The 27572-nt window shown below is 32.1% G+C and overlaps 1 protein-coding gene across 1 annotated transcript in view; it reads left to right on the top strand.

Moving 5' to 3' along the window:
• LOC148282313 (protein Fe65 homolog) overlaps positions 1-27572 on the top strand; it is a 311928-nt gene that overhangs the window by 79663 nt on the left and 204693 nt on the right. The window contains exon 2 of the mRNA XM_088225234.1: positions 2594-3376. Coding sequence (XP_088081360.1) covers positions 3229-3376 — 148 coding nt within the window. The 5' untranslated portion in view covers positions 2594-3228. The remainder of the gene's footprint in view (positions 1-2593; positions 3377-27572) is intronic.

Below are 27572 nucleotides of genomic sequence, written 5' to 3'. Positions count from 1 at the left end.
TTTAAAAGCTTCAATTAAATTTATTTAACAATAGAATCACTATGTAAAGCGCCCTTGAGGTATTATATTATGAAAATGGCGCTATATAAGTTATTAATAATAATAATAATATGAGTAGAGGTAAATAACTAGAATAAATCAAATACAAACACAATTACAACTAATAATGACTATTTCACTGTCGATTATCTATTTTTTATATGTATTTTTATAGATAAACGGCATAAATTGCCTTAACACATACATTTTTAAAATATAAATACATGTAGTTATAAAACGAGTTAACATTCTGATTCACTCGAGCGCGTCCAGAAGAAATTTCTAAAATATATTCATTTTAAACTTCATATTCCAGCTGCTTTATTTAATTATGATCAATTGTTGTCTTCAGCAAATCTTTTAAGACTTTCTGATAGAAGAATCCTAACTAACCTAAAATAACTCTTTAAGTTGATCAATTCATTAATTGACTGTGCAGATTTGCTGGAGTTGGTGTGTTTCCGTGTACCTGGTCGACATACCCGCCACAGATCTCCTTTTTGTTCTGCAAGTTCTAGAACCAACTATCACATGCACTCGCCTATCCCTAGGCTCCATAGATATGGCAATCAGTATGAGGACAAGGCTGATATATTTGGTTCTGGACTTGATAGTTATAAAACGAGTCTGATTTCTTTTTTTCTATCGCAATATTATTCTAAAACTTTTCTTCATATTTAAAAATGTTTTTCCTTTTTATGTTTTTTCATATGTATGTATTTATTACGTTAATATTTTTGGTTGCTTATGTGTATTTACCTACTTGTTACTATTGTTATAGTTATGCAATTTTATAATTTTTGGTTATGTTTTTATATATGTATTTTTTTTTCATATTTATGTTCAATATATGTTAAAGGCAATTTATGCCGTTTATGTAAAATAAATAAATATATATTAAAAATGATAAAATTGCATAACTATGACAATAGTAAATAGTAAATAAATACACACAAGTAACCAATAATATTAACGAAATATATACATAAATATGAAAAATCAAAAAAGGAAAACGTTTTTAAACACGGATTTTTTTTCAAGAATTATACTGCGAGATCAAAAAGATATCAGACTTGTTTTATAACTATTAAGTCCAGAACCAAATATCAGCCTTATTCTCATACTGATTACCATATCTGTGGACCCTAGGGATAGGCTAGTTCATGTGATAGTTGGTCTAACTTGCATAACAAAAAGGAGATTTGTGGCGGGTATGTCGACAAGGTACACGCAAACACTCCATTTCCAGCAAATCTAGACGGTCAATAAATTTTTTTTTTCATTGAAAAATATAAAAAAACACCTTGTGTATTCCTACCTCTTAATGGGGTAGGGGGTTGGGGTTCGTCCGAGTCCCTTTGTCTTCACCGTACCAAGTTAGCACCTCCTCCGTGACAAGAATAAGAGAGGAGAACAGTAAATAAACAAGTACCTAGCCAGATTAAGTAGAAACATATTCAATTCGAAGTCACGCGCTGCTTTGAGAAACTGGCCCAATTTTTTCCCGCCTTTTCTACTCATTTCTTTTGTTTTCCCGCCAGTTTTAAGATTACAGAGTGGGTTTGAAAATTATTTATATGTTGGTTACTTATGGGAAGTGTAATTTTATTTTGTTACCTCTGGCGTATTTTTTTTGTTTTATTTGACGGAGCAAAACATATTTGAGAAATAAAACATTCATTTGTTACTACAAATTTGTGAATAATACCCCGGTCGGCACCTATTTATTTGTTATTAATTAATTGCATTTTAATTATTTTTTTTTTTATTAATTTCTTCAACGGCTTATGTCTTTAAAAATATATTTACAATTTGCAGTTTAAATTTTCTTATTAACTTTATGTAGCTGCTGTTTTTCATTATATATAAGTATTAAAAAAATTAAATTAAAATTATTTTTTTCTTTTTTACTATGCAAAGTTTCACTTTTTATTTTGCATGGCAGTATGCTTCTTTATGTTTCTAAATGTATACAAAAAAGCATTGTTTATCTTTTAAATTTTTACGCACTATGTTTGTACTTAACTGTATATTTTTTGTAAATGCCCCTTCGGCGTATTGTAAAATTAAATAAATAAAAAAAATTAAAAAAAATTAAATGCATATTTTTTATACCTTACTATTAATGTTACATTACATTCATATTTTTCTCTTTTTTTATTACTCATAGTTTTCGATTTGATTTTGCATTGCAGAATGCTTTTTTGGTTTCTACCATGTCTTTCAAAAAAAATAAATCTGTGGTTGTTTATTTTAAAAACAATAACTACGTTTGTACTAACTTGTATTATTTTTATAAATGCCCCTTTAAGTGTATTGTAAAATTAAATAAATATTGAATGAATTAAAAAAATAAAAGTAAGTTAAATTAAGTATAAATACACTTGCAGTTCCTAAAATAAAATAATATTTGAAAGAGACAATTACAAAAGACAAATATTTTTCATTACCAACAATCAAGGCATGCAATTTAAATCTAAAGAGACAGCATTCTATGCATCGGTAGTATAATAATTCACGTATTTCTTCTAAAAAGGGTTTGTTTTTGTTTCAGAATCCTGATTCGTTCCGATGACCGTGAACTGTTACTCGTAACTCCGTGTATTTGCAAGACAAGTCGGAAAAACAGTATTTTTTAATAAAAATCTTAATCATTACTATATTATATGAAATTAATATTGTTATTAGAACGCGGTTAATCATTTTCTTGGTTTTCAATACAGAAACACAATCACTCACCCAGAAGAAAACTATTAATAATTCAAAATCAGTACCTGGTGTGAGAAGTGAAAGAAAAAAATTATTATTCCTATTTATATTTGTTACAAATTTTTAAAACAAGTTTCTGAAACAACTGGTGTTCATTTTAATTCAGACTGTAACAAATTACTGTACGCTATTACAAACTCACCGTTGATTTAAATTGTTTTTTTTATAAGTTCGTTCGCCACTAGCGTTGTTCTTGTCGCAAATCGTTTGACGTTCGTAGATACGCAACCAATTTGAAAACATTGTTCTTATTCGTAATCTACTAGTGTTCGTTTAAATTTGAATCGTTCCAAATTCATCGACGGGCGGGATCGGGAACACGGTTCTCGATCTTTCTTCCCGGCGGGGATGCGTTCTAGGGTCCTCGGCCAACGGTCGGCGGGCATGGGCCAGTGATCGCGCATCGGCCGCGGAGTGGTGATGCCCTGCGGCGCGGTGCTGGGCGCGTCGCCGCTGTCGCTGCGCGCGCGCGTGCGCGAGGCCGGCCACGGGCTGCGCTCGCCGCCGGGGCTCTGCAGGGCCATGGCCGCCCTGGTGCAGCACCACGACGAGGAAGACATCTTCTTGGGTAAGTCAATATATGATCCTTTTTTTAGGCCGGTCTTCGATTCGCCAACCAATAAAAGGTATTAGGACAACACGCTCATAGTTTTCTTTTCCACGCCGACATGTAAGTTATCCTAATCGTTTTTTTTATTTTTATTTTGTATGGCGTACATACAGATGTATACAGGGTGTTCTTTAAACCCTGTCACATCCGCAACCACGATGATCAGTATGATCAAGAAGACATATTAAAATAAATTTTTAGAAAGAATAAAATTTACAAAAATAAAATATTTATAAAAACAAATGGTTGCATACTTCTGCAGGGGAGAAACGAGGAGGGGGGAGGGGGAGTCTAATATACCGTCAACTGCGCGGCGGCGACCACCTCGCTTCTTCCCTGCGGAAGTACGCAACCATTTGTTTTTTAAATACTTTCTTTTTTTTTTTTAAATCGTTTTAAATATTTTTTTTAATATGCTAATATGTCTTCTTGCCCATACTGATCATCGTGGTTTCGGATGTGACAGGGTTTAAAGAACACCTAGAGAAGGAAAATAGAAAACACAGTAGGGTCTGCCATCCGATTATATGGCTTTGATGGATGGACCATACTAGTAAAATCCCTCTGGGCGTTCATGTGAATTAAATAAATAAAATATGGTGAAGAACGATAAAGCCCTTTGAGGTCTACTGTAATGACGTCACAATCTTGCACTTGTACATAAATAGGTAGACGTGTTTAGTGATCATTATTAAGCGAAATCTTTTTTAAAAATTCAAAAACCAATAAATATTTTAAAATATGTGTTGAATAACTTTTAAATTCAATAAATGTAGGTACATTGTTATTACTAAAGCACACATAAGAATATGTTTATGTGTGTCCTATTTCAAGATTCAAAGTAAAACAAAATAAATAAAAAATAAAATCTAAAATAATATCAAATAACACTAAAAAATCATTTCCTTAAATTATTTCTCGATAACCCTTGACCTATGTAAGTTAATGTTTAATAAAATATTATAATTTGTTTTTAAAAAGATCTCCGAGATATGTCAATTTTTGTTTTGATAATGTTCAACTAAATGTATTTTTATTTTTATCTCATAATCTTTAATTGTATCTATCCCAGAATGAGTTTGCTAACTCATGGGAATACAATTATGTTTTGTACATTTTTGTATTTTGAAATAAAAAATAAAATACAACCTAAAAAAATATAATAATAAAACTCCGTATTTAACTTTTGTAAAAGCACTTAAATATATTTAATATACTGACCGGTTTCAGAAATTGACTATTATTTTTAATTAAAAAAATATATAGTTATAACTCGAATCCATGGTGGGCGCAGACTTAAAAGTTTATCTGCATCTTTGTTAATTTTACGATTTCCATGAAAAAATGTTCCCTGTGAATGCCTGCATCAATGGTATTAACAGTACGCTTATTCGACAGCTCAAAACAAAAATTAAAAACTTTGGGCCTGTTAAACATTGGTTTTTATAAAATAAATGTGCGCATTTGTGTACAATATTCACTCATAAAAATAAACTCAGTTTATAAACACCTGATGATAGGTAATTCAGAATACCTGAAATTAGTAGTGTTATTATAACTCTTATGTGTTACAAATTACAAATTGTTTTATTTTAGATAAATTTACATTTACATTTATATACCTGACAGTAGCTGTCGAGTGGTAAACACTCGTCCAGGGTCCTGATTCTATTTTACTCACAGAACTGTATTTTTCATCCGCCCGGATACGGATTGTAAGGAACACGTGCCCAATCGAATCTTTGTGACTACAATGCCTCACTTTCTTTATTTTTGGGAAGTAATATTTCTGCGGCTTGGATTTATAAAGACCAGTGTCGTAAATCGTAATATTACAGAAGAATAATTTATTTATATACACCTTTTATCAAAAATACAATTTTACGTTCACTTTGCTCAGCTAACAAGGGTAGATACCCCGTTCCAAGATAGGCAATTTCATTCTAATATACGATAATAGTTAACAAATTAATAGAGAGCACAGACTAATAAAATATAAACTTTTTCGTATACACATTTTGATACATATACATACACACATACACTTAATTAATTGACTTTTTGTACATAATGTTATTTTTACATTGGCGGGCTCATCTCAACATCAGTAATTTTAATCGGTATTCGTAGTATGTGATATTTCCCTATTGGGTAAAAGGTCCAATTATTTTTTAAAAACACAATATGTTTCGCTGTGACATTTTAAAAATAAGAAAAGCTCACTATGCTTCCGCGTCTTTCAAAGAGGAAGTTCAGTGCTACCGGAAATCGAATTTAAAAATTAGGTTTTATTTTCTTACACGCGGTAAAAATTAGAGCATTTAATAGGAAAATATCACATACTAATAATACTACGAATACCAATAAAAATGTGTGAAATGGATTAAAAAAAATTAATTGCATTTTCAAAATCAATGCGGCGGAATATGTCTATCAAAACGCGACATGTTTGGCCTCGATAGTCTTGACGTCAAGATTCTTGAAGATGTTCTATTTAAATTTAAACGGACAAAAACCAAGTTCAAAATTTAACCAAATCGTGACATATTAGGGCGTGGACAATGCATTATTTAGTAAATAAATAAAAAAACATAATCCTCATATTAGTGAACAGCTATTTCGTTGATATTTCATCAGACAAAGAACCTTTTAGGGAAGGAAATATGGACATCTAGACATTTACAGGGCTTATGACCAAGTCATTGGCTCGTTTAAGAGATAAATTCACTGAAAGATACTTTTATATTCCCTTATCAAGAATGTTTTATTTATTTATTTAACTTTTGTACATAATATTATTTTTACATTGGCGGGCTCATTGCCAAATGGTGATTTCTTCCAACCAACCAATAAAATAATAGTTGTATTTTTACAATTCCATTTACAAAACATATTCAATAGAAAGTTAAGATTAAAAAGCTTAAGATATATAAAAATAGGAATAAACGTATTTGTTTATAAATTACCTTAAATCAATACTATTACTCTATGGGAGAGGGAAAAAAGAGGAAAGAGGAAAAAAGGAGAGATTAAGGAAGAGAAAGGAGATGTTTCTTCAGACGTGATTTAAACAGAGATACTGCAGTAACAATTTTTGGATGTTACTACAGTATCATCCAAAAATTGGATGGGAGATGATCCCATTGTCGAGCCGCATGGACACTATATGAGTTAAAGAAGAAAGAGGCATTGTGGATGCGTATTAAGAGAGTGCTTTGAGAATTAGAACGAAGAAGTAAACCGTAAGCTTTGACATTTTTCACGCAGGTATAAAAGAGCGTTAGGACTTTGAAGTGTATTGAACAGAAGTGAGAGGGAGTGATAGTCTCTCCGCTGTCTAATTTTTAGCCATTCCAGTTGCCTACGATAATCAGAAATGTGGTCATATTTCCTAAGACCAAAAATATACCTTATGCATGTATTCTGAAGTCGTTTAAGTTTATCGAGTTGCTCACAGCTTTAATCAGTCATGGAAACATCAGCAAAATCTAGAATGGGTAGCAGTAATGCTTGTACCAGAGTTCATTTAGTATTCAATGGGTAAGAAATTTGCAACATTCTAAGTGAGTGTAGACTGAAAAATATTTTTAGTCTACACTCACTTAGAAGTTTAATTTACTAAATTGGTAGCGTGATAACGAGCTTTTGACGTCTTTAATAACAAATGTTAATAAAAAACATTACATCACTTGTTTGTGTGTATAAAATAGTTAAAAATGCTCGTTTTTTAATTAAATTCGACCCTCTACAAAACGGTGACAAGAAAAATGTAAAATTTGACATTGGCCGTTCTAGACCCTAGCCACAGATTTATCCTGATATGATTCTGAAATTTATAAAAAATGCATTGTAAAACTACGAGTTTATGTTTACAATTCTAGCACACTCGAGTATTGACTCAACATTTTCTGCGAATGTCTATCTCCGAGTCGAAAAGTTGAATTAACCCGGCCGAACGTCCCTTGTATATTTTTATATCCGCAAAATTGCATAATACATTACTTCCCAACCCTTCCCGCGCGTGTAAGGGTGTGCGCGTAGTCTATATGGGTGTAGGGTGTAATCCAATACACGTCTAACAACAGCCATAACAGTATCAATAAAAGAGAATCCTCGCATTTATGGCGGTCTAAATTTCGGTCCAAAAATTCTACGGTCGATGGTGATGCTAACCACTACAAAATGGATACGATCCTAGTTTTACCGGAAAAGTTCAACCTAGTTTTTTTAACAGTAAAACAATCTTTAAACTATGAAATATTTCAATTCAGTTTTAAAGTAATGATAAAACTTTGCAAAATTATTATTAAAGGAACACTCTATTTTTAGTTATTTCCGTTATTATATTATATTTTACATAAAACGCCTTTATTTATCGTAAAATTTTACGTACTTTGTCCCCATTTAGATATTTTTTATATAAAATTGTGTGACTTCAAAAAAAAACTTTTTGAAACACTGTAAAATGAAACATTTACAAGTGTCTAATAAGTTTATGTTCCTTTGATTATGTTCATGTTTTTATCATATTCAAATTTTGAATCGGTCAACTTTATTATGAAAATCCCTCTCCTCGACTCCCCCATTCTTTCTTCACCCCTTAACCTTCTTACGTGCTCTTTTTTTCTCTTCTCTTATAATATATTTTATCATTTTTTCTCTTTACCGTGTATCATTTTCTCTCATTATATTTGTGAAAAACTGTAAGTAGACGTATGTACTATTTTTTATATTTTATATTCTTATATAACAACTGTTGTTTTTTCCTAAATAAATATTGTTGACATATTTAATGGTGTCGAAGTTTTGTTGTTTGCTGACGACATGGAAATTTTTAGAGTAATTAACACTTGATGATTGTATTTTTATCCAACATAAATTAAATAAACTATTTTCGTGGTGCTCAACAAATGAACTCCAACTCAATATAAAGAAATGCCAAATCATGAGATTTCACAAGACTCAGTTTCCAATAATGTTTAATTATTCTATTGGCAATTCTGAACTTGTATCCGTTTCCGAAATATGTATTTTAGGTGTTATTTTCGATACCAAATTATAATTTATTGGTCATGATAATAGCATTATTAATAAATCTCTAAGAGTGTTGGGTTTTATTATCAGAACCACTAAAGATTTCAAAGATATTGCTGCATTAAAAATAATGAACACGTCACTTGTAAAAAGCATTTTGAAATACAACTCTAAAATCTGGGCTCCTCATTATTCTAGGCACCGATATCGTATTAAAAAGGTCCAAAATAAGTGTTTAAGATTTATTAATTTTAAATAAGGTGTTGGTATTGAATTTCTAAATTACAATTTGCTACTGTTTATTTTGAAATTATTAAGACTAAGTGAAAGAAGAGTTATAACTGATTTATCAAATTTATATAAAATAATCCATTTATATTTGACACCCCTGCAATTTTATCACTAATTAATTTTAATGTACCGAAAAGGACAACTCGGCAAACCTACCAAGTGGCAACAATACTTCGACATCACATAGTAAAAATGCAGTCATCAATAGACTTCACACTCTAGGCAATGAGTACCAGGACCTTGGTGACTCAGTTCAGATGAAATTTAGTACATATAGAACGGCTCTTCTCCTGTATTTCATTGGTAATAGTTCTAGATAACTATTTGTTACTATTGTTAAAAATTCTTTAAACTTCTTTATTTGTGTTTTTTTTTGTTTCTTTTTTCGTTTCTTTTCTTGAATTTATAAGTACAAAATATTTCTCTTCATCATTTTTTTTTTACATCAGTATATATTTTTATACATAAATATATACTACTTACCTAAGTATTAGTTTTAAATAACAATACATATATTTTATTTATTTTTTCGTTTAATGTTATTCAAAATTGTTTTCTTATTTTTTTTAACTAGTGCATAGTATTTCCAATACCAAATTATCTTTTTTTATCGATAATTCTATAACTAGCAATATTTTATTTTTTTGTGTAGTTTTTCTTTTTTTAGACTTTCTTAATTTGTTAATAATTAATATTTTTTTAAATGCTCTGTATTACTTATACTTATGCTTACATGTATGTATATTTAATTGTATTTATAACTAATATGTAAAAGGCACTAAGTGCCGTTTATTTCAATAAAATAAATAAGAATAAAATATTATTAATTATGTGCTAGAGAATTTGGTCTTTCGGACCTCATGTAATCGGCCCCCCGGGCCTAAATTTTAAGTTTTTCGCACCTCTGTTGATTATGATTCAGGATCTCGATCACCTAAAAGTATCGTTCCTTTGAGCCTCACTTTTTTTGTATTTCGGAGTAATCTAGAATAAAGATAGAAATATAAATAGAAATAGAAATAGTAATAAAGAACAATCTCTCACTCAGATTTTAAGATATAGTTTAGATCAATTTACAGAAATATTTCATATCTACGTAAAAATGTTGGTTAATTAGCGATTAAAAGAAAAAAATAAAAGAATTAGCAATTTTAAAAGATAACAGTCAGCTGTGGCCGACTGTAAAATGAAAATAGTATTAAAATGGAAAAATAACTTATTAAAAGTAATTACAAAGTAAGAATTAAAATAAATAAAAAAACATGCTTCAATATATATATAATATTCCTTTTCCTTTTTGAAAGTGTTTTTTTTATTTGAATTAAAGCATGTTTTATTATTCTCATTAGTTCTTATTTGTAATTACTTTTAATGAGTTATTTTTTCATTTTAATACTATTTCCATTTATGTTAATACTAACTAGATACTATGAACATCACTTTTTTACTGTGATTTTAAATTTTACACTACATTTAGTTATGTATTTTTTCATGATTTATTGTACTACGGCGCCGTGGCGCAGTTGGATTGACGGCCAACTGTGAAACTGGCGTCGCGGGTTCGATTTGCCAGTTGCAAGAAAAAAATCCGAGAAATATTGTTTTCTCAATTGGTCTGGGTATTGTGGTGTATTTTTCATTACCTCTTTCCATACCCCCTCTATCCCACCTTCTGACAAGCCTCGAAATAGAGGCTTAGTTATTACTTTTAAAAAAAAATATTTAAAAAAATATATATTTAAAAAAAATGTTAATTGATAACCTTAGCATGTAATTTAAATATGGAATCTTTACTGGTCTATTTGAGTTAAGTCTAATCTTGTATACTATTAAACTTTGTAATTGTTATGTATGTTTCCTGAATAAAAGAAAATAAAATAAATATGCATATTACTTACAAAAAAAAAATCTATCTTACTGAACTTCTTATTCACAGTTTGTCTGTACCTAGGTAAATTTATATCTTATAAACCGGCAGCGCCTTAACAGATCTTTTTAATACACTTTTATTACTCTTCATTTTGTAGATATCATTAGAGGCCATTTTTTTAACGATAGAATACATACTGTAAACTCTGTATCATTTTTAAGTTTGTGATAGTTGAGTGGTGAACCCATGCTTTGATACCATATATTAGTATATACCATATCATAGTATAATTAGAAATGTTCTTTTACCAAACAAAAAAAAAATATCCAAATTAATCCGTCAGCGCTTAAAATCTTCTTGGGTTATCCCCGATCACTGGACTACGCAGTTTTTATCAGGTCATGGTAAATTTAATCAAAAATGATTTGTTTTTAATATTGTTGACTCCTCTTCGTGCTGCTGCAGATATCCTAACCAATCTTCTGAACACATCCTGTGGTCTTGTTCCTTTCCCCTTCTATACGAATGGAGCTTTTTGCTACTATCCGTGGCCCTGTTATAGGTCCTGTTGGATATACAGATCTGGTGGCTTCCAAAAAGAATTTCAAGGCTTTTTAAAAGTTTTGTAATCATTTTGGCGAATTGATCATATATATCCAATCATTTTAATCCCAGTCAGTGAAGAATTCACTTCCCTCTTTCTCAATCCAAAGAAGTACATAATATGTACTTCAGGATTATTTTCTTTCAGCACAAAAATGCTAAGACTACCAGATTACAGAGAGCTCCTTTGGGCAGCTTTTCTTGTTTGACAACGAGCATTTTCCGTGTATGTGGGCACTACCAAGTAAACTTATGTCCTCAGATGCAGTGTGCGGTATGTAGTGGGCAAGCTATCCAAATTAAGGTAAACATTTTCGCTTATGTCTCCGCTTTGAGCTAGCGAAAAACAATCGCTGTTCAGTGGTGTTTAAGGCTGAAATTTCTAACTCCTCCATTAAACCATATACTCGTATATTAGAGCACTACACAAATACAACGTATCTTCTAAAGTATTGAACTTTCTCTTGATCAAAAATAGGATAAGCTCCTTATTTAAGCAAGTTTTTCTCGTGCAGTCTTGATGCTAGGAGTTCTGAAAGTCTTTTTGGATGGTTTTAAATCTTGTTCCAAATCATTTACCTCATGCTGATCAAATCCATCAAGAAGGGAGTCATTTTCAATTTCAAAATCTTCATCGTTTGTGTCACTTAGATCTTTACCGTTCTCCTATCCCCGTAGTTTGAAAGGGGGTAATTCTTTAAAATCTTTAAAACCGGCCTAGTGGTGTAGTGGTTAGCGCGTTTGCCTGTCATGCAAGGTGTCTCGGGATCGATTCCCGACGTGGTTGACATGAAATATTAATTTAAAAACGTGTTTTTCCACAAGAGTATTTCATGGTACCTGGACTGGTAGCTGAAGCGTAAGACTGATCATCTTACCTTCATCTAACCAAAACGATCAATATACACTGCGATTAGTGAACCAATGCAGTGCCATATGAATCATTAGGTGCGGAAAGGGAATGATGATGATGAATTCTTTAAAAACTAGTATTGCGATGAATGGCACTGAGTGTCAAGCAGATGGTAAACTAGGCTGCTCTAAATTTGTTGCAACAGAGAGGGAAAACATTTTTGAGAAGGGAATATGGAAGTCTAGGCATTTACAGAGTTTATGACCTGTCGTTGGCTGGTTTAAGTGGCCACTTTACGCACTGTGTAACATTTACCGATCAGCCAATGTTTGAACATTAACATTTCCTCAACTCTTCCATCTGTTGACTTTTGCGAAGGTTTTAAAGACTATTAAACTAAGCCAAAAAACGGTTTTTTTTATTTGATCACCATCCTCAGACATGAGACACGGATTGAAGAGAGTGAGTATACAAAAATACTCTTGTAAACATTCATGACGGCCCCCATTTGGAATACGTAGTCTGTATACATAATTATTGGTACTTGTCGACAAAATATTGTTTTTTTTCTTCTTGGAATGAGGTAGATATTAATGGGTTTAAATTGATAATAGTTCTAGCAATATTGTTGCGTACTCAGGTTAGGCTCTCCGAATAGCTTCATCAAGTATTGATACATAACCCCATTGAACCAATGACCCGCTTATGAATAACCAAAATCGAAGAGCAACAACAGGTCAGAACGGGTTGTGAATCCATTAATAATAAAATTATTAAACAAACCACGTGAGATTTGATGTAAGGGCTTTATGTAATTTTACAAACCTTTGAATTACTGAAGCATTTAGTAAATTTAGTCATTAGACTATTTAATAAGTTTATGTTAATATTGCGAGTTCTTCGTATTTGGATTTATTTTTCCAAGTGTAGTTAATTTTATTTATCGTTAATCGATATCGTATCCGACTCAACACAGATTTTCAAGCGAGTCGGGGCAAGTTCACAGGCGTGGGTCGTTCCTAGTTGTGTCACCATAAGCTGTGCTTATCTGTGCTTTACGGACAACAGCGTTTAACTTAAATGTACTGTTATTTTATTGTTTGTAAGGTATATATCGGATAATCTTCTGAACACATACTGTGGTCTTGTCCTTTCCCTTCTCTCTACGAATATCGAAAAAAGCTTCTCGCTACTATCCGTTGCCCTGTTATAGATCCTGTCAAAAATATGGATCTGGCGGCTTCCAAAAATAATTTCATGACTTTTGAAGAGTTTTGTAATCGTTTCGGCGAATAAATCATATCCAATGAATTTAATCCAAGTCAGTGAAGAATTAATTTACATCTATTCCACAATCCAATGAAGTACATATAATGTTCTCTGAATTACCTTCTTTTAACACAAAGATGCCAAGGCTATCAGATTACAGAGAGCTTCTTCGGGCAGCTTTTATCGTTCGGCCACGAGCAACTTTTTGTGCCTGTGGGCATCTGCTACCAGAGCCCGCTTTATAAAATTGTACGTTTATTAATTTACGTACATTTTTTTCACATTATAAACAGTTATTAATAATAAAAATAAAAATTATGTAACCAATAAAATTTGATTCGTCGGAATAAATAAGTCTACTTGCTTACCGTGTCTCTTGCAGACCAACTAAGACTTTAATCTTTTCTATATTCCTTTTCTCTTTTTTATTCAATAAATCCGAAGTTTATATTTTGTAATGAATTGGAAATGAATGGATACTCTGTAATGTTCTCAATGCAACTAAAAAAATTAATAAATTAAATAAATACATTACTGGGTATTTTTATTTTACCATTTTACCTAATTTAAATTGTATGGCTAATTGTTTTTTCTCGTGCTATGTATGCCTTAAATATATTTTGAAAATGTACTCAAACGTATTAAATAAATAAATTGAATATTGAAAAATCAAAAAATATTTTACAGTACTGCTTTCCTTCATTCATCCTCTACCACTGCAAGCCACTTTCCTTATTTTCGCTTCCCACTATCGCTTCATTTTTTTTTACTATTTCTTTTGTTTTAATTTTTTATGTTTTAATTACGTACTATTTTATTTTTTATATGGTTTAAACTGCCTCTTTTTTTTGTAAAATAAAGGTGAATACATATAATTGGATGGCAGGCTGTTCTATGTACTCGTATTCTCTTTTTATTTAATATTTACATCTATTTGTATTCTAAATAAAATCAAATCAAAATTAACATGAAAATTTTTCTTATAATTCTTGAACTATTTTCCACAGGTAAAATGCTTTCGTGTGGGATTAAATTCGGTCGTATTTTAGGGTGGCAAAACGGTTTTTCCCGTTGATGATAACTCAGGCCTGAAACCGGTCCTCCGAAGTTGTGTCCCTGGTCTCGAGCCGTTGTCCCACACCTTAGAGTTATGCCCTCAAACTTTACTCAAACTACATAATTCAGGTAAAAGGCTAACCTTGCTGGTCGCTAGGGTATGATCTACCTAGGAAAAAAGCTCAAGGCAGGGGTGGCTGACTGCTTGATAGATTTTTTTTTTTTTTTTATATGGGAGTTGCATCATTTTTTACCTTGCTTATAATATACAAGGTTTATATTTCAAAAAGAGGATTTTTGTGCTATTATATTACATTATTTTAGCTAAACTGTTGGAATCAGGACGGATATTCTGATGTGGGCCAATCGGGCACTTCTCAGCATTTGCTCATGTGCAGAGGAAACCACTTAAAACTCTTCAGGAGAAGCCGGCCTGTTGACAGTTGTCAACCGGCCTTCCGTTCCACTAGAAGAGTGTTCAATATTTTGTTCCCTACTTTGGTTTATTTTACCAATTGCCTAAACTATATTGATCATGTATGATACTACCTCTCGTGTGAGTTTTTTATTACCTATTACCGATGGAATGTCGCAAAGATCTTCACCCTGGCTTCTGCATCGCGCCTCCAGCTGTTGTCTTTGAATACTGAAAAAGGGGCAATGCATCAACAGTTTAGGGAAATCTTGCTTGATAGATTATTAGCACTTGCGTTATAATATTTTAACATATTTTTATATGGAAGTCTAAGTATCTACAGGGCTTATGACGCTTCATCGGCTGGTTTAAGTAGCCACTTTACACACTGTGTAACATTTACCATTCTGCTCATATTTTAACATCTATATTCCTTCAATTCTTTCATTTGTTGATGTTTGTTTAGGTATAAGTGGTGGCAAAAGTTGGTTTGCAACCAGTAGTTTTTGGGTAAGTCTGCTGCTTTTGGGTGCGCTGCCGGTGTCACCTGGGGGCGTTCTGGTGCTTCAGAGAGTAGTAACTAACATTTCCTATCACTGTCGACATAAGGGGGGTTTGAAATGGGTGAAGAATTTATTTATTTAATTTATTTCTACTTTCCTTTGTTCCTACCTTGTAGACGATGAGTGGTGGTTTTAACAGTGAAAGGGACATTGAAAATTGTAAATGTAAATATTTGTTCGCGCTTTTCCTTACTGAATTTGGTTAGTAAAGGATGAAATATAATCAATTCGCAATGAAAAAAAAAATTGCTCGCTTGTATGAGTGAATCCGAAGAAAGACATGTTGTCTATAAAACGGATTCGGGTATGTGGTAGATACTTTCAATGTTGATGTTTGTGAAGTTAAAGAGCTAAAACCTTTATTTATGCGGGTAAGATTCATCTAATTGAATTATTTCACCTACGTACTAGGCAACGCCTGAAAATCTTATCTTCTTCAAACCTACGGGCTCTCGCCGTCCTGGAAGGCCGTCGATGACGACCTTTCGACTTTATTCGGCGTAACTAAGTGGCACTGGGTTGACGTGGGAGGAGGCGAAAGTTTCGGCTGGCGATAGGGTCTCCTGGAGGCAACTGGTGATGTCCACATGCTCCACTTAGAAGCGGACGTGAAAAAGAGAAAAAATCACAAAATATATTTTTTTTAAATGTATGACAAATAGTTTTTTTTTTCTTTTTGTTATTTTGGTAGTGGATTTTACATCTTCTCGGCTATGTACTTTACGTTCGTGTGAATATTTGATTTGATGACTTTCTGTCACGCACTAAACAGCCTATTAAAGGTTTAAGTGGACTACATAATATATTCTGTTGTATATGTGTTTATTTTAATTATTTTTCCCATACAGACTTTACCCGCCCCTGCTATTCCGATACCTACCCTACCGAACAAGACCCAGGCTAGGTTGTTTGTTTGCAAGGGTTAGCGGATTACCAGGGAAATTTATACCTTATTTTATCAACAATTTATTCGAATAGTTTCGATCGCTCGGCCTTTCGAATACTTTGTTAGGGACTTCAATCTATTAGGTACCCAAATTTACACAAAAACTCCAATAATATTTTGATAAATAAATTTATTTATTTAACAATAAGGAAATATCACTTTTTTTACAATGATGAATTAATAAGGGTCTATGAAATATTTTCAAGTAAAAAAAAATTAACCTTACTAAAAGCATAAAATATATTTTAAATTTCACGATTTTGAATTCCCGCGAAAACGCTACATTGCATTGGCCACGCTTCTTGTATGCCACAATTCGCATTAAATATATAACTTTTACCAGTGACCGGGTTTCGTCGTGACCGACATCGTTAGACTCAACAAATTTCTGTTATATACAAGTGGCGATGTCGGTCACGACAAAACCCAATCACTGTTAAAAATTATAAATAAACGAGGAATAAAACTAAATACGTATTTTGATTATTATAATTAAAATGCAGTTCCACCATGAAATGCCAGTTGAAAAACTCAAAAATATTTAATTGTTAATGATAATATTTTAAACATACTTTGTAAAGGATATTTGAGTCTTTTGATTAACTTTTGTCTGGTAGATTATTGTATAATTTCAGTCCCAAGTTTGCTAGTCTCGACTGTCCTTTAAAATGTTGTATATGATATTGTTCTGATATTATCATATTGTTTCCATGTTTACTATAAGTTTAAGTTCTTCGTCTCTACGGTTACATCAGTTTTTTCTTAAACTTTCATGGTCGTTCAAGTGCAAAATGAGTATTTCTGGGTTATTGTGCAGTATGTCGTTCATATACCTTAAATATGTGTAAAAAATACACGGTAATTAAATATTGCGAGCTTTATAACTGCATTAACGGACTTGTTTCTGTGCCGAAACCATTTGCATACAAATTGTAGTTATGTAGAGTGGAGTGAACACAGTATTTTTCCATCGTGTTACTCGTATTATAATAGGAATTCCCGCTATTGAGAAATATTTCCGTGTCACGGAAGCTGTTTTTCTGAAGAATTTTAAACTTGTCAACAGAAGTCACTGCCACGGCTAAAATTTTATTGATATAATCATGAATCATTATCAAAGTTACTGAAATAATTTGTTTATAATTTATATTATTAAGAAAAGAATTTATTTTCTAATTTTCACGACATAATATAAACCATTGCTCAAAGCTTCAGGGACGGTTGATAAAATAGGGCAATCAATTTTCGGTTCGTAAATTGAATTTTTTCCTTGCCTTAAAACACGACATTCTTATCCGGTACAGTAATTATCTGGATCAACATTTTGACCTCCCGAGACTTGCGTTCTTCTGCATAATATATAAATTTGGATAATATCGGGTGTTTTTTTAGGCGTAATACAACTTTAAATTGAAATAAGAGATACAAACGTGTGTTGGAATGAGTTTGTTTTTATTGCGTTGGAAAAAATGAAATGTGGATTTTAGTTAACTTGGCTGAGTTCTTCTTTTTCTTTTCCAACATCTAAGTAGAGCATGTGGGTAACACCAGACGCTTCCAGGAGACCCTTTCGTCAGCCAGCAGCCTCTCGCTTCCTTCCACGTCATTCCCGCGTCCCTTAGTTCCGCCGAATAAAGCTGAATGATCGTCATCGACGGACTTCCAGGACGGCGGGAGCCTGACAGGGGCAAACTGTGTATAGAAGCGATTATGCGTAGCTTACCATTATATTTGACAAACTATAATAATGTTTCATTGTAACTATTTACAGAAAAACAAATAAATAATTAATATTTATTTTAAATCATTTCCACCGTTTGTATTTTTATCCCAATATAAATATAAAATTTAATAAAGCGCGCCCAGCGCCTGCGGCGAGCCAAGAAACTAGCCGATTATTCCAGCTTGTTTTTTCATACAAATAAGTATACTATATTTTGAATGTTTAAACCCCAGTGCGGGTTTTTTCTCCTAGATTGAACTTGCAGATTACACAAATTATTTGAAGATTCTTGATTTGGAAAACAGTATTTCTAACATTATTTCTTAAGGACTGTTTTTCTTTGAGATAGTACTTTTGACATAAGACCATAATTACTTTCATGCGTCATGTTGCAGGACAAAAAGCGCTCCACGCGGCCGTTTTTAGCACTATTAATTACTTGAACAGTTCGGCCAGTTCCATGTTGGGCCCTACCTTGTATATAATATATGTGACAGTCATGTATAAACTATTTAATAATGTCAAACACTATGTATACGCCGACGATACTGCTTTAGTTGTGTCTCATAAGGACCTCAAAACTGCAGAGAAATTATTGCAAGAAGACTTTTTAAACCTGCAAAAATGGTCCCATGACGCAGGTTTAATAATTAATTCAAAGAAAACCAAACTTATGCACATAAGATCACCGAACTATAAAACCCACACAACACCGTCAATTTTATCACATAACTATACGTGTATCCATAGTGATATTATGCAACCGTGCATGTGTGAAAATATTGAAAATATTGAGCAGTATGTTTATTTAGGTTTAACTATAGATTGTAATTTTAAATGGGATGTACCTATTAGAAAATTGTGTAAGCGATTAAGAGCAATAAGTAATAGAATGTACATATTAAAATATTATGTCCCTGTTAATACTTTACGAATTATTTATTTATCTCTCTCTGAATCAATTATACGATACGCCATAACTTCCTGGGGGTTATCAAGTGAAACTAATATTAATTTTATTCAAACCTTGCAAAATTCTATGATCAAATTGCTACTACATAAAGATGTATACCGCCAGAGACACAATATTTCAATATCATTCATGTATAAATCTGTAAATAAATTATCTGTTAGGGCTCTACTTTGGTACAAATTAATTTGTCAGCATGCGTCGCACTCCGAGTATAAACTCAAGTTGGTACATGATTACAACACCAGGTTTACTAGTATGGAAGGGCTAGCTGTTCCTAGATACTGCAATAAATATGGCAAAAGGACACTGCAATACAGTATACCTAAAATATTTAATATGTTACCAAACAATATTAAAAATACTGAGTTAAGTACAGGAGTTCCACGTTTGCTCAAATTATGGTTATTAGAAAAAAGTTTTTTGTATTAGTGATAGTTTTTAATTTTTCAAAATGTAATCTGTAATTGTTTTTCAAGTAAAATTATTGTTAATGTAGGCTAAGTGTAAATAATTAATGTAATTTATAAGAACCTGCTGACGAGTTGTATGTATGCAACTCAGCAGGACTTTAATTTAAGAAGTTTTTGTAAATATTTTTGAAAAATAAATTTTAAAAAAAAAAAAAAAGTTGACATTTTAATTGAATACCTTATATCGACTGAATTCACAGTGGTATTTTTTATTTATTTTTTAGTAAAACTATATTTTAAAGTAATGGATAATATATCTTTATAATATAATATATCACAAAGTTACATAGTTTGAGTTGATTCCATGGATGAGAGTTGTTGTATCACACAGAACCACAGAAAAATATCAATTTATAGTATATATTACTCACATTATATTATGTACCTCCGATGTGGGTACAAATATATGATATTTTTTATGGCTTACCTGTAAATAAAATTACCATTCGCCACTGGAGCCGGAAGGTTTGAAGAAGAGGAAACTAGGGTTAAGTTCCGCAGCATTCTCAAAACGCTCATTATAGGAAGCTGCGGCGTACGTTCCGAGTTTTCAGCGCCTCAAAAACGAACTCCACTTGGCCAAGGGAAGTAAAACCCAGACACAAAAACCGTGTTTCGCCGACCCTCCGGGCCCTCGCGGCCCAGACTGGAGAACGTGGGACCAAGTATATAGTCTCTTTCAAATATTTCGATTACGAAAACATCACCCCCCGACCCAGCCTCCACTTTAGTAAATGTAATAGATTTTATTTTTACGAAGTCATAATCATAGTTTCCCCTTTTCACTTGTTTTATTTTTTTAGTTATGTGTTAGCCGTAAAAAACACGGTTAACGTTTTTTTTATTTTTTATATGGGAGTTGCATTATTTTTTACCTTGCTTCCAATAAACAAGGTTCATATTTCAAAAATAGGATTTTTCTGCTATTATATTACATTATTTTAGCTAAACTGTTGGAATCAGAAAGGATATTCTAATGTGGGCCATAAGTTATTTCTCAGCATTTGCTCATGTGGAGAGGAAACCACTTAAAAGTCTTCGGGAGAAGCCGGCCTGTTGACAGTTGTCAACCGGCCTTCCGTTCCACTAGAAGTTAACGTCAATAGGTTTAGATAAAATCCATATTAAAATAGGTAATTTGACAAGTGTTCTACGGGACAAAAAAGTCTGCGATTCTCTGATATCGTATATTACATATATAGTATGTAGTCTTCAGACAAATTTCTCTTCCCAGTAAGAAGTTAATTCCCGTGTGTATTCCAAGAAAAATAAAAGTACCTTATTCCGCGTTCAATTCTGTTTAGCTCCTTTAATTTTAATTCTTCTTCTTCGTTATCGTAAACAAGGCGCCCTCTCGGGACAGGCAACTTTGTGTAGTACATATGTATATCTAATTGGAAATATGGTGAAGATAAACACAAGAGAGGATCAGCCCCGGGGAAACTCAGCACACGTAGGAAAGCCAGAGGAAGGTAAAGTTTGCCCGTAGCGTGTTATTGCAAAATACAAATAATAACATTTTACAACAGAGATGAAGAACATTTTATAGAAGATAACTTAGTAGTCTAGGTATCTACAGGGCTTATGGCCTGTCATTGGTTGGTTTAAGTGGCCACTTTACACACTGTGTAACATTTACCATCCTGCCCATATTTGAACATCTATATTCCTTCAACTCTTTCATCTGTTGATGTTTGTGAAGTACTCGTAACATGACCTTATCTCCCTTAGTAGATTCACTACTTTTTTTTTATTCTTAAAAGCGTTTTTTTTAAATATATTTATTCTGCTTGTGTAATAAGAGGTTTTAGGCGTATATACTGTTGTGCTATATTTAGTTATAAAGGTGCTAAACTTGCTTTGTTTCTTTGTTGTTCTCAATATGTGTTATTTTCTTTTACAATATTTTGAGTTTGTCTAAATTTTTGTAGACAAGGACTGAATTCAACTCCCTGTATGGATATGGTAGATTTTTGTAGGAGGATTTATATATACGGTGGTGGTGATTTATAATAAACTAGCTGACCCGACAGACATTGTCCTGCCCGAACGTTGGCTTGCCTTGGAAAAAATATTTTTATTGATAAGTAGGTACCTAGGTACTTGTTTGTGATTAAATTTCAAAACTAAAAATTGTTAATATCCAAATATTAAATTTAAGTAGGTACCTGTTTATGGTTGAATTCTTAAATTAAAAGTTGTTAATATTCAAACATTGAATTTAATTACATAGGTAGGTACCTTGGTACTTGTTTGTGGTTGAATTCCAAAACATGAAATAATAATTTTTCAAATTAAGAATTCTTTTTGCAAATGTCAAACTCTACACTACTTACCGAAAGTTGTGCATTCTGTGTAAGAGTCCATTTTTCAAAAATGTCTCAAATGTCAGTTAAAATTATTAAAGCATTACTAAAAGTACATTAAAAATAAGTTGATAGGTAGATTTTAAGAAATTGTAAGGAAATTGATCAATTCAGTATCCATTACAAATAATTGTTGTTTGTTAACGTAAAAATTAAAACTTTTTTACCATACAAAAAAACAACATCCTCCAAATTTTTCAAAATATGCATTTCAGTCGAATGCAGCCCTGAAAAATCGATAAAAACACATATTTATTTGTAACTTTTTTTCTACTCAACATATTAAAGATGTTATTATTTGTAAACCTTGCGAACGTGATTTAGAAAAAATTGGAAAAAATCGCACGTAAATCTGTCGAGCCGTTTTCGAGTTTTTGCGAGACACAACACGGCGATTCATTTATATATATATATAGATAGATAGATAACAATTATTTTAATTATTTTCCCTAAAACACCGTTACTATAAAACATTATTATCGAAAGTCAAATATAATGGTAAGCTGTGCATAATCGCTTATTTAGACGATTCGCCCATGACAATAAGAATTTTTGTTCTTCAATTAGAATTTTCCCGGTGAAATATTATATTTTATCGGGATTGAAAGTGGATTGGTCTTCCAACTATCGCTATGAAAGAAATACGATGGTACCTATAGTGACGTAGCATCGTTATTCTGTTCACAAATCAAACCCAACTAACCATAGATAAAGCAAGTCAATTATAGAAATGAAGGATTAATTTCCAACTAATTCCTTTTGACATTCCCCCTTACCCCCTAATCATTTTGAAAAAATTGCTCATTGTTAATATATTTAATAAGTATTTTTAATTTTCGGGAAAAAAGTAAGAAACCTATTTTACTTCCCATCTCTCCGGCTTTTACTGTGAAAAAAATCAAGTCGCTCGGTCTCTGTTGAGACGTGAAGGACGCACAAACATTCTTTCACGCATTAATAATATCATGAACAATATTTTGAGTCCAAATTATTGTAGACAAGGACTTGATTCAACTCCCTGGGAAGCAGTTAACATTAACATACGAGGGTTGTGTAAAAAATAAGGTTCTTAATTTTTTTTTAGGTTTAAGGCATTTTTTATTTAAACTAAAAAATACATCATTGGAAAGCTTGATTTCTTAACTATTTTTCAACATAATCACCAGATTTTTCAACGCATTTTTGTTGACGACTAATACTCTTTTGGAATCCAGCTTCAAAGAAGTCCGCCGCCAGTCCGTGGAGGAATTTGTCATCTCTGTTGTAATATTTCAATGTTAACAGCTTCCCAGGGAGTTCAAGCCAGTCCTTGTCTATAAAAATTAAAACGAACTCAAAATATTGTTAATAAATCCACCGGGTCCATGTATAGATATATTGAAAAGATAAAATTTTCAGGCGTTGCCTAGTAATAGGTGAAATAATTTAATTAGATAAATCTCACCCGCAGAAATAAAGGTTTCAGCTCATTAACTTCACAAACATCAACAGATGAAAAAATTGAAGAATTATATATGTTCAAATATGGGCAGAATGGTGAATGTTACACATTGTGTAAAGTGGCCACTTAAACCAGCCAATGACAGGTCATAAGCCCTGTAGATGCCTAAACTTCTATATTACCTTCTCGTTAATGTTCTACATCTCTGTTGTAATATGTTGATAATATTATGGATTGCAAACACGAAATAATTAACAAACCATTTGACTTTTACTATTGAAATAATTATTTTTTTTGTTTACTTTTTGGGCAAAGTGTTCGTAAAGAAAGAATTAGACGCTGAAATAAGCAACGTGAAAATGTTGGTCTCGAAAAAATATCACGGGGGAAACCTTAGTTAAAATATCCTAAAAGCTTCTGAAATTGTCTGATAAAACGTATTAAAAGGCCACTCGTGATTCCTGAAAGGTTTCTGAAAAAAAACCGTAGAAAATTTGGGTTTTTCTGTAAGTTAAACAACCGAACTTGAATAATTATTATTATATTTGGATTACGATTGTAATTTAAAATTATTTTATTAATTTATGTTTTTAAAAAAGGATCTTGTGATTTATACATTTTTTTAAATGTTAGTGCCTTTTTTAACGACTTATAAATAACTCACTATCAGAAAATAGGAAACATGTCGTGGTAGAGCAGAGTTTGAACCTCGGACCTTTGATCCGTGAGTCCGAGAACACGAGACCACAACCCGGTTTAAGTTTACTGCAATTTTCTATAAAATAATAATATAATTCATACGAAATATGATCTAAATTTAGTCTAGTCGAGTCTAGAACTAAAATCTGTGCACCTGAAAATTATTACTGAAATTGAATTACAATTCAGATAAATAAACCAACGACCACAAAATTAGAATAGTCCAGAAACCGCATACGCGCATCAAACTAAATCCGACTAAACTACTCACAAATGAGTAGTTTTACGTTTTGTCCATTAGGTACTCTGAAGACGTCGCTTAGTACGCAAATGCCGATTTAAATTTAGCTATGCCATGTTGTGTCGTTTGCAAGTGTCAAAACACTGCTGGGATTAAAAGGTAATACGACAGGATCACATTTCATGTAGAAGAAGCGAATTCACAACTAATATTATTTCTGAATTTGATTATTTTACCATTTGTCAGATTTTTAAATTAAATTACGTGGACATTTTGTTTTTTTTTTATTTGTTTTTTTTCCGTGCATATAATAGAGTAGAATAGAATTTAGATAGAATTTACATAGAATTTGAATTACAAAAATACATCTTAAAATTAAGCAATAACATAAATTGGAAAAAATGCCCACAAAGACTTCAGCGTCTAAGCTTGGGCCATTCCTTTTTTAATTATTAAAAAGTTTATAGCATATAAATATGGTATGGCCATGAAAAGAAAAGAAAAGAAATGAAAAGAAAAAGAAAAGAAAAACCATAATAACGTATGCTAATATTACGAAAACATGATTTATTTGCAGTATGCATTTATTTTTAATTTTTTTAATTGCCAGGGTAGTCGAATTTTTTACCCGGCTTTTTATTAATAAGCCTTAGTTTAATATCAAAAGGTATTAATTTACTTATTTAGGAAATGATTATTTAATGTTTTTTAAAGTTTGCCTAGTAAAATTACCTATTTTTTTCATGGTCCGGTCAGTGAAATATTTTTTGTTGAAAATATAACATAAAATAGCTAAAAATTTTCATAAATTTGAGTATATTGTTCACGGTCAGGCAACATTATGGGGACACTTCACGCATACACGCATGTGAGATATCGTTGGATGATGACTTTTGGACACAGTACGATGTATGCAAACTTGGCTCTACGCGCTTTCTGGGCCTCGATTATGATGGGAAGATAAAGACGTCATACCTTCACCTTGACGGTATAGTTGAAGATAAATTTCCGCTAGCGATCATAAAAATATACTACAACCTTTAAGATTTGGGTAGTTACATCGTTATGAATCAAGGGGAAGCGTACGTCACGGTACACATATCTACGCTCTAAAATGACATAGCTTCAGTATGACGTCATAGTTGAAGATAAAAGTCTCCCGACCGACTACAAAGGTATAGTATCGATACCCCCACTATCAAGTTTTGATGTAAGTACATCATTTTATACCGACGAATTCAGAACCCCTTGATACGTTAATCTACGCATTAAAAGTGTCCAAAATTTTGTTTCACCGAGCAATTTTTCATTAAATTATGATTTATTGAAAAATTTTAATCGTTTTGAGGTTGGCACTTTTTTTCTTAAAAGCCTATTAAAATTATGAGAGAGAAATAAGTCAGTTTTGAAGTCGAATCAAATTCCGACATAACTGTCACTTTAATACAACGAACGCCTAGATGTGGAAATAATGTCGCTAGGTTCTCTCCTATTAACAAATAAAAGTATCTAGGCGTCAGGCACAGATTATATGCATCAGAAAGTTACCACTCTAAAAAAATAATTTAGTTATCATATTTTTTCCATCTGTTTTACTATTTTTCCGAGTGTATGTATCGAGACGTTATAGGAGCCGGCTTTGTAGGCGATCGGTACAGATCGGTAGATACATACAGACGATCGTTAAGTGTACCGTCTAGGTGATTTCCAAAAGTCATGCAAAGTTCATATTCAAGCGAGCATTTTTTGCTTGAATTAGGATTTATTGGAGTTTATATTCGCTTTGAAGGGAGCAACTTTATTACAGAAGTCTATTTAAAATAAAAATGAGAACTAGAGTAAGGAACGCGAACTAATTGTTTGCGGTCATTCCATTGGCTTGTTTCGATCATATGATGTCGATATGACAAGTAGGTCAAATATACCGAGGTATGATACAGATAGTACAGAAGTTTTGTATACCGTCTCGATATATACAGATGAAGATAGCGTTCATAATCGAGGCACTGGTATATTATAATTCTATGCCAACGACTAAAAAAATCTGTCAATCTCCCGGGAAAAAAGAAAAGTGTGTTTGTTATTCAGTGACGTAAGGTACTTTTTTTATCGAAAATACTCATAAATACAGAACGTAATGTATTATCAAAATAAATAACGATGTAGTGAAAAACCTATTTTCATGTTAAAAGTTAAACTTTAATTATAGTTATCATGAATTTTGTAGTATTTAGAGTACACACGCTATTTCACCGAAGTCGTAGAACCTACTAATATTAAATAATACAAAGGTCACTTCAAGGACGAACTGACACGAAATATAAAACATCCCCTTATTTTTGGCGATTGGTTTTAAAATAATTTACCTTATTTTATGTAACACGATGTAATAAGTTGATGGTGGCCAAAGAAAAAATTGGTTGTTGTAAAAATATAGTTTTATATAGAAAAATATTTCCTAATATTTATTTTTCAATAACTTACTGTTCTTAAAAAAATAAAAATAAATTCTTTGATTATTGAAAAATATTTACGAGTACATGAAAATAATATTTTTATATGTATGAACTTGTATGTATTTATTTAATATGTAATATATTTTCTTAACTAACTTTGTATTTTTCTTCTTCTTTCTTCTTCTTTTCCACATCCGCTTCTAAGTGGAGCGTGTGGACATCACCAGTTACCTCCAGGGGACCCTCTCGCCAGCTAGCACTCTCGCTTCTTCCCATGTCAATCCAGCGCCCCTTAATTCCGCCGAATAAAGTCGAAAAATCGTCATTGACGGCCTTCCAGGATGGCGTGATCCCGCAGGTTTAAAGAACAGGCAACTAGGGTTTAGGTTCTCCTGAGGCATGCGCAGCACGTCTCCAAGCCAGGTCCCCCGCCGCATCCTCAAGACGCTCGTTATAGGAGGCTTTGAAAAAACTTTGTATACTTTGTGGAAATCTGTTATTAGTTCTGAGTTTATACACTATGTCTGTTTGTTTACTATAGATATGTATGTAGAACTGTTGGTTTCCAAAATTAAATAAAATTTTCTTTTTTATTTTCATACAAATGAACTCCTTATTGGGCACAACCTATTTAGGGGCATTCATTTACATTATTAATATATTATTTTACAACAATAATTGATATTTAAATAATATGTGCGTATATATACACACACACATACAGTTTAACATAGATATAAACACACATAAGTAAATTGTAAAAAAAAAGAATTATTACAAAAATCGCAATAGTAGTAATATAAGCACAGCACATGGGTAGTGTGCAGATATTGAGCCGAGAAGTATGCCTTCTTCGCGGCTATTTGGCTCCTCTACACCGGTTCC

This window comes from Micrasema longulum, unplaced genomic scaffold (assembly GCF_059751315.1).
Source record: "Micrasema longulum isolate JH-2025_06_02 unplaced genomic scaffold, ASM5975131v1 h1tg000340l, whole genome shotgun sequence".
Lineage (NCBI taxonomy): Eukaryota > Metazoa > Arthropoda > Insecta > Trichoptera > Brachycentridae > Micrasema > Micrasema longulum.
Note: the sequence above shows the minus strand (reverse complement) of the source record. Positions and strands in the feature narration are given on the sequence as shown.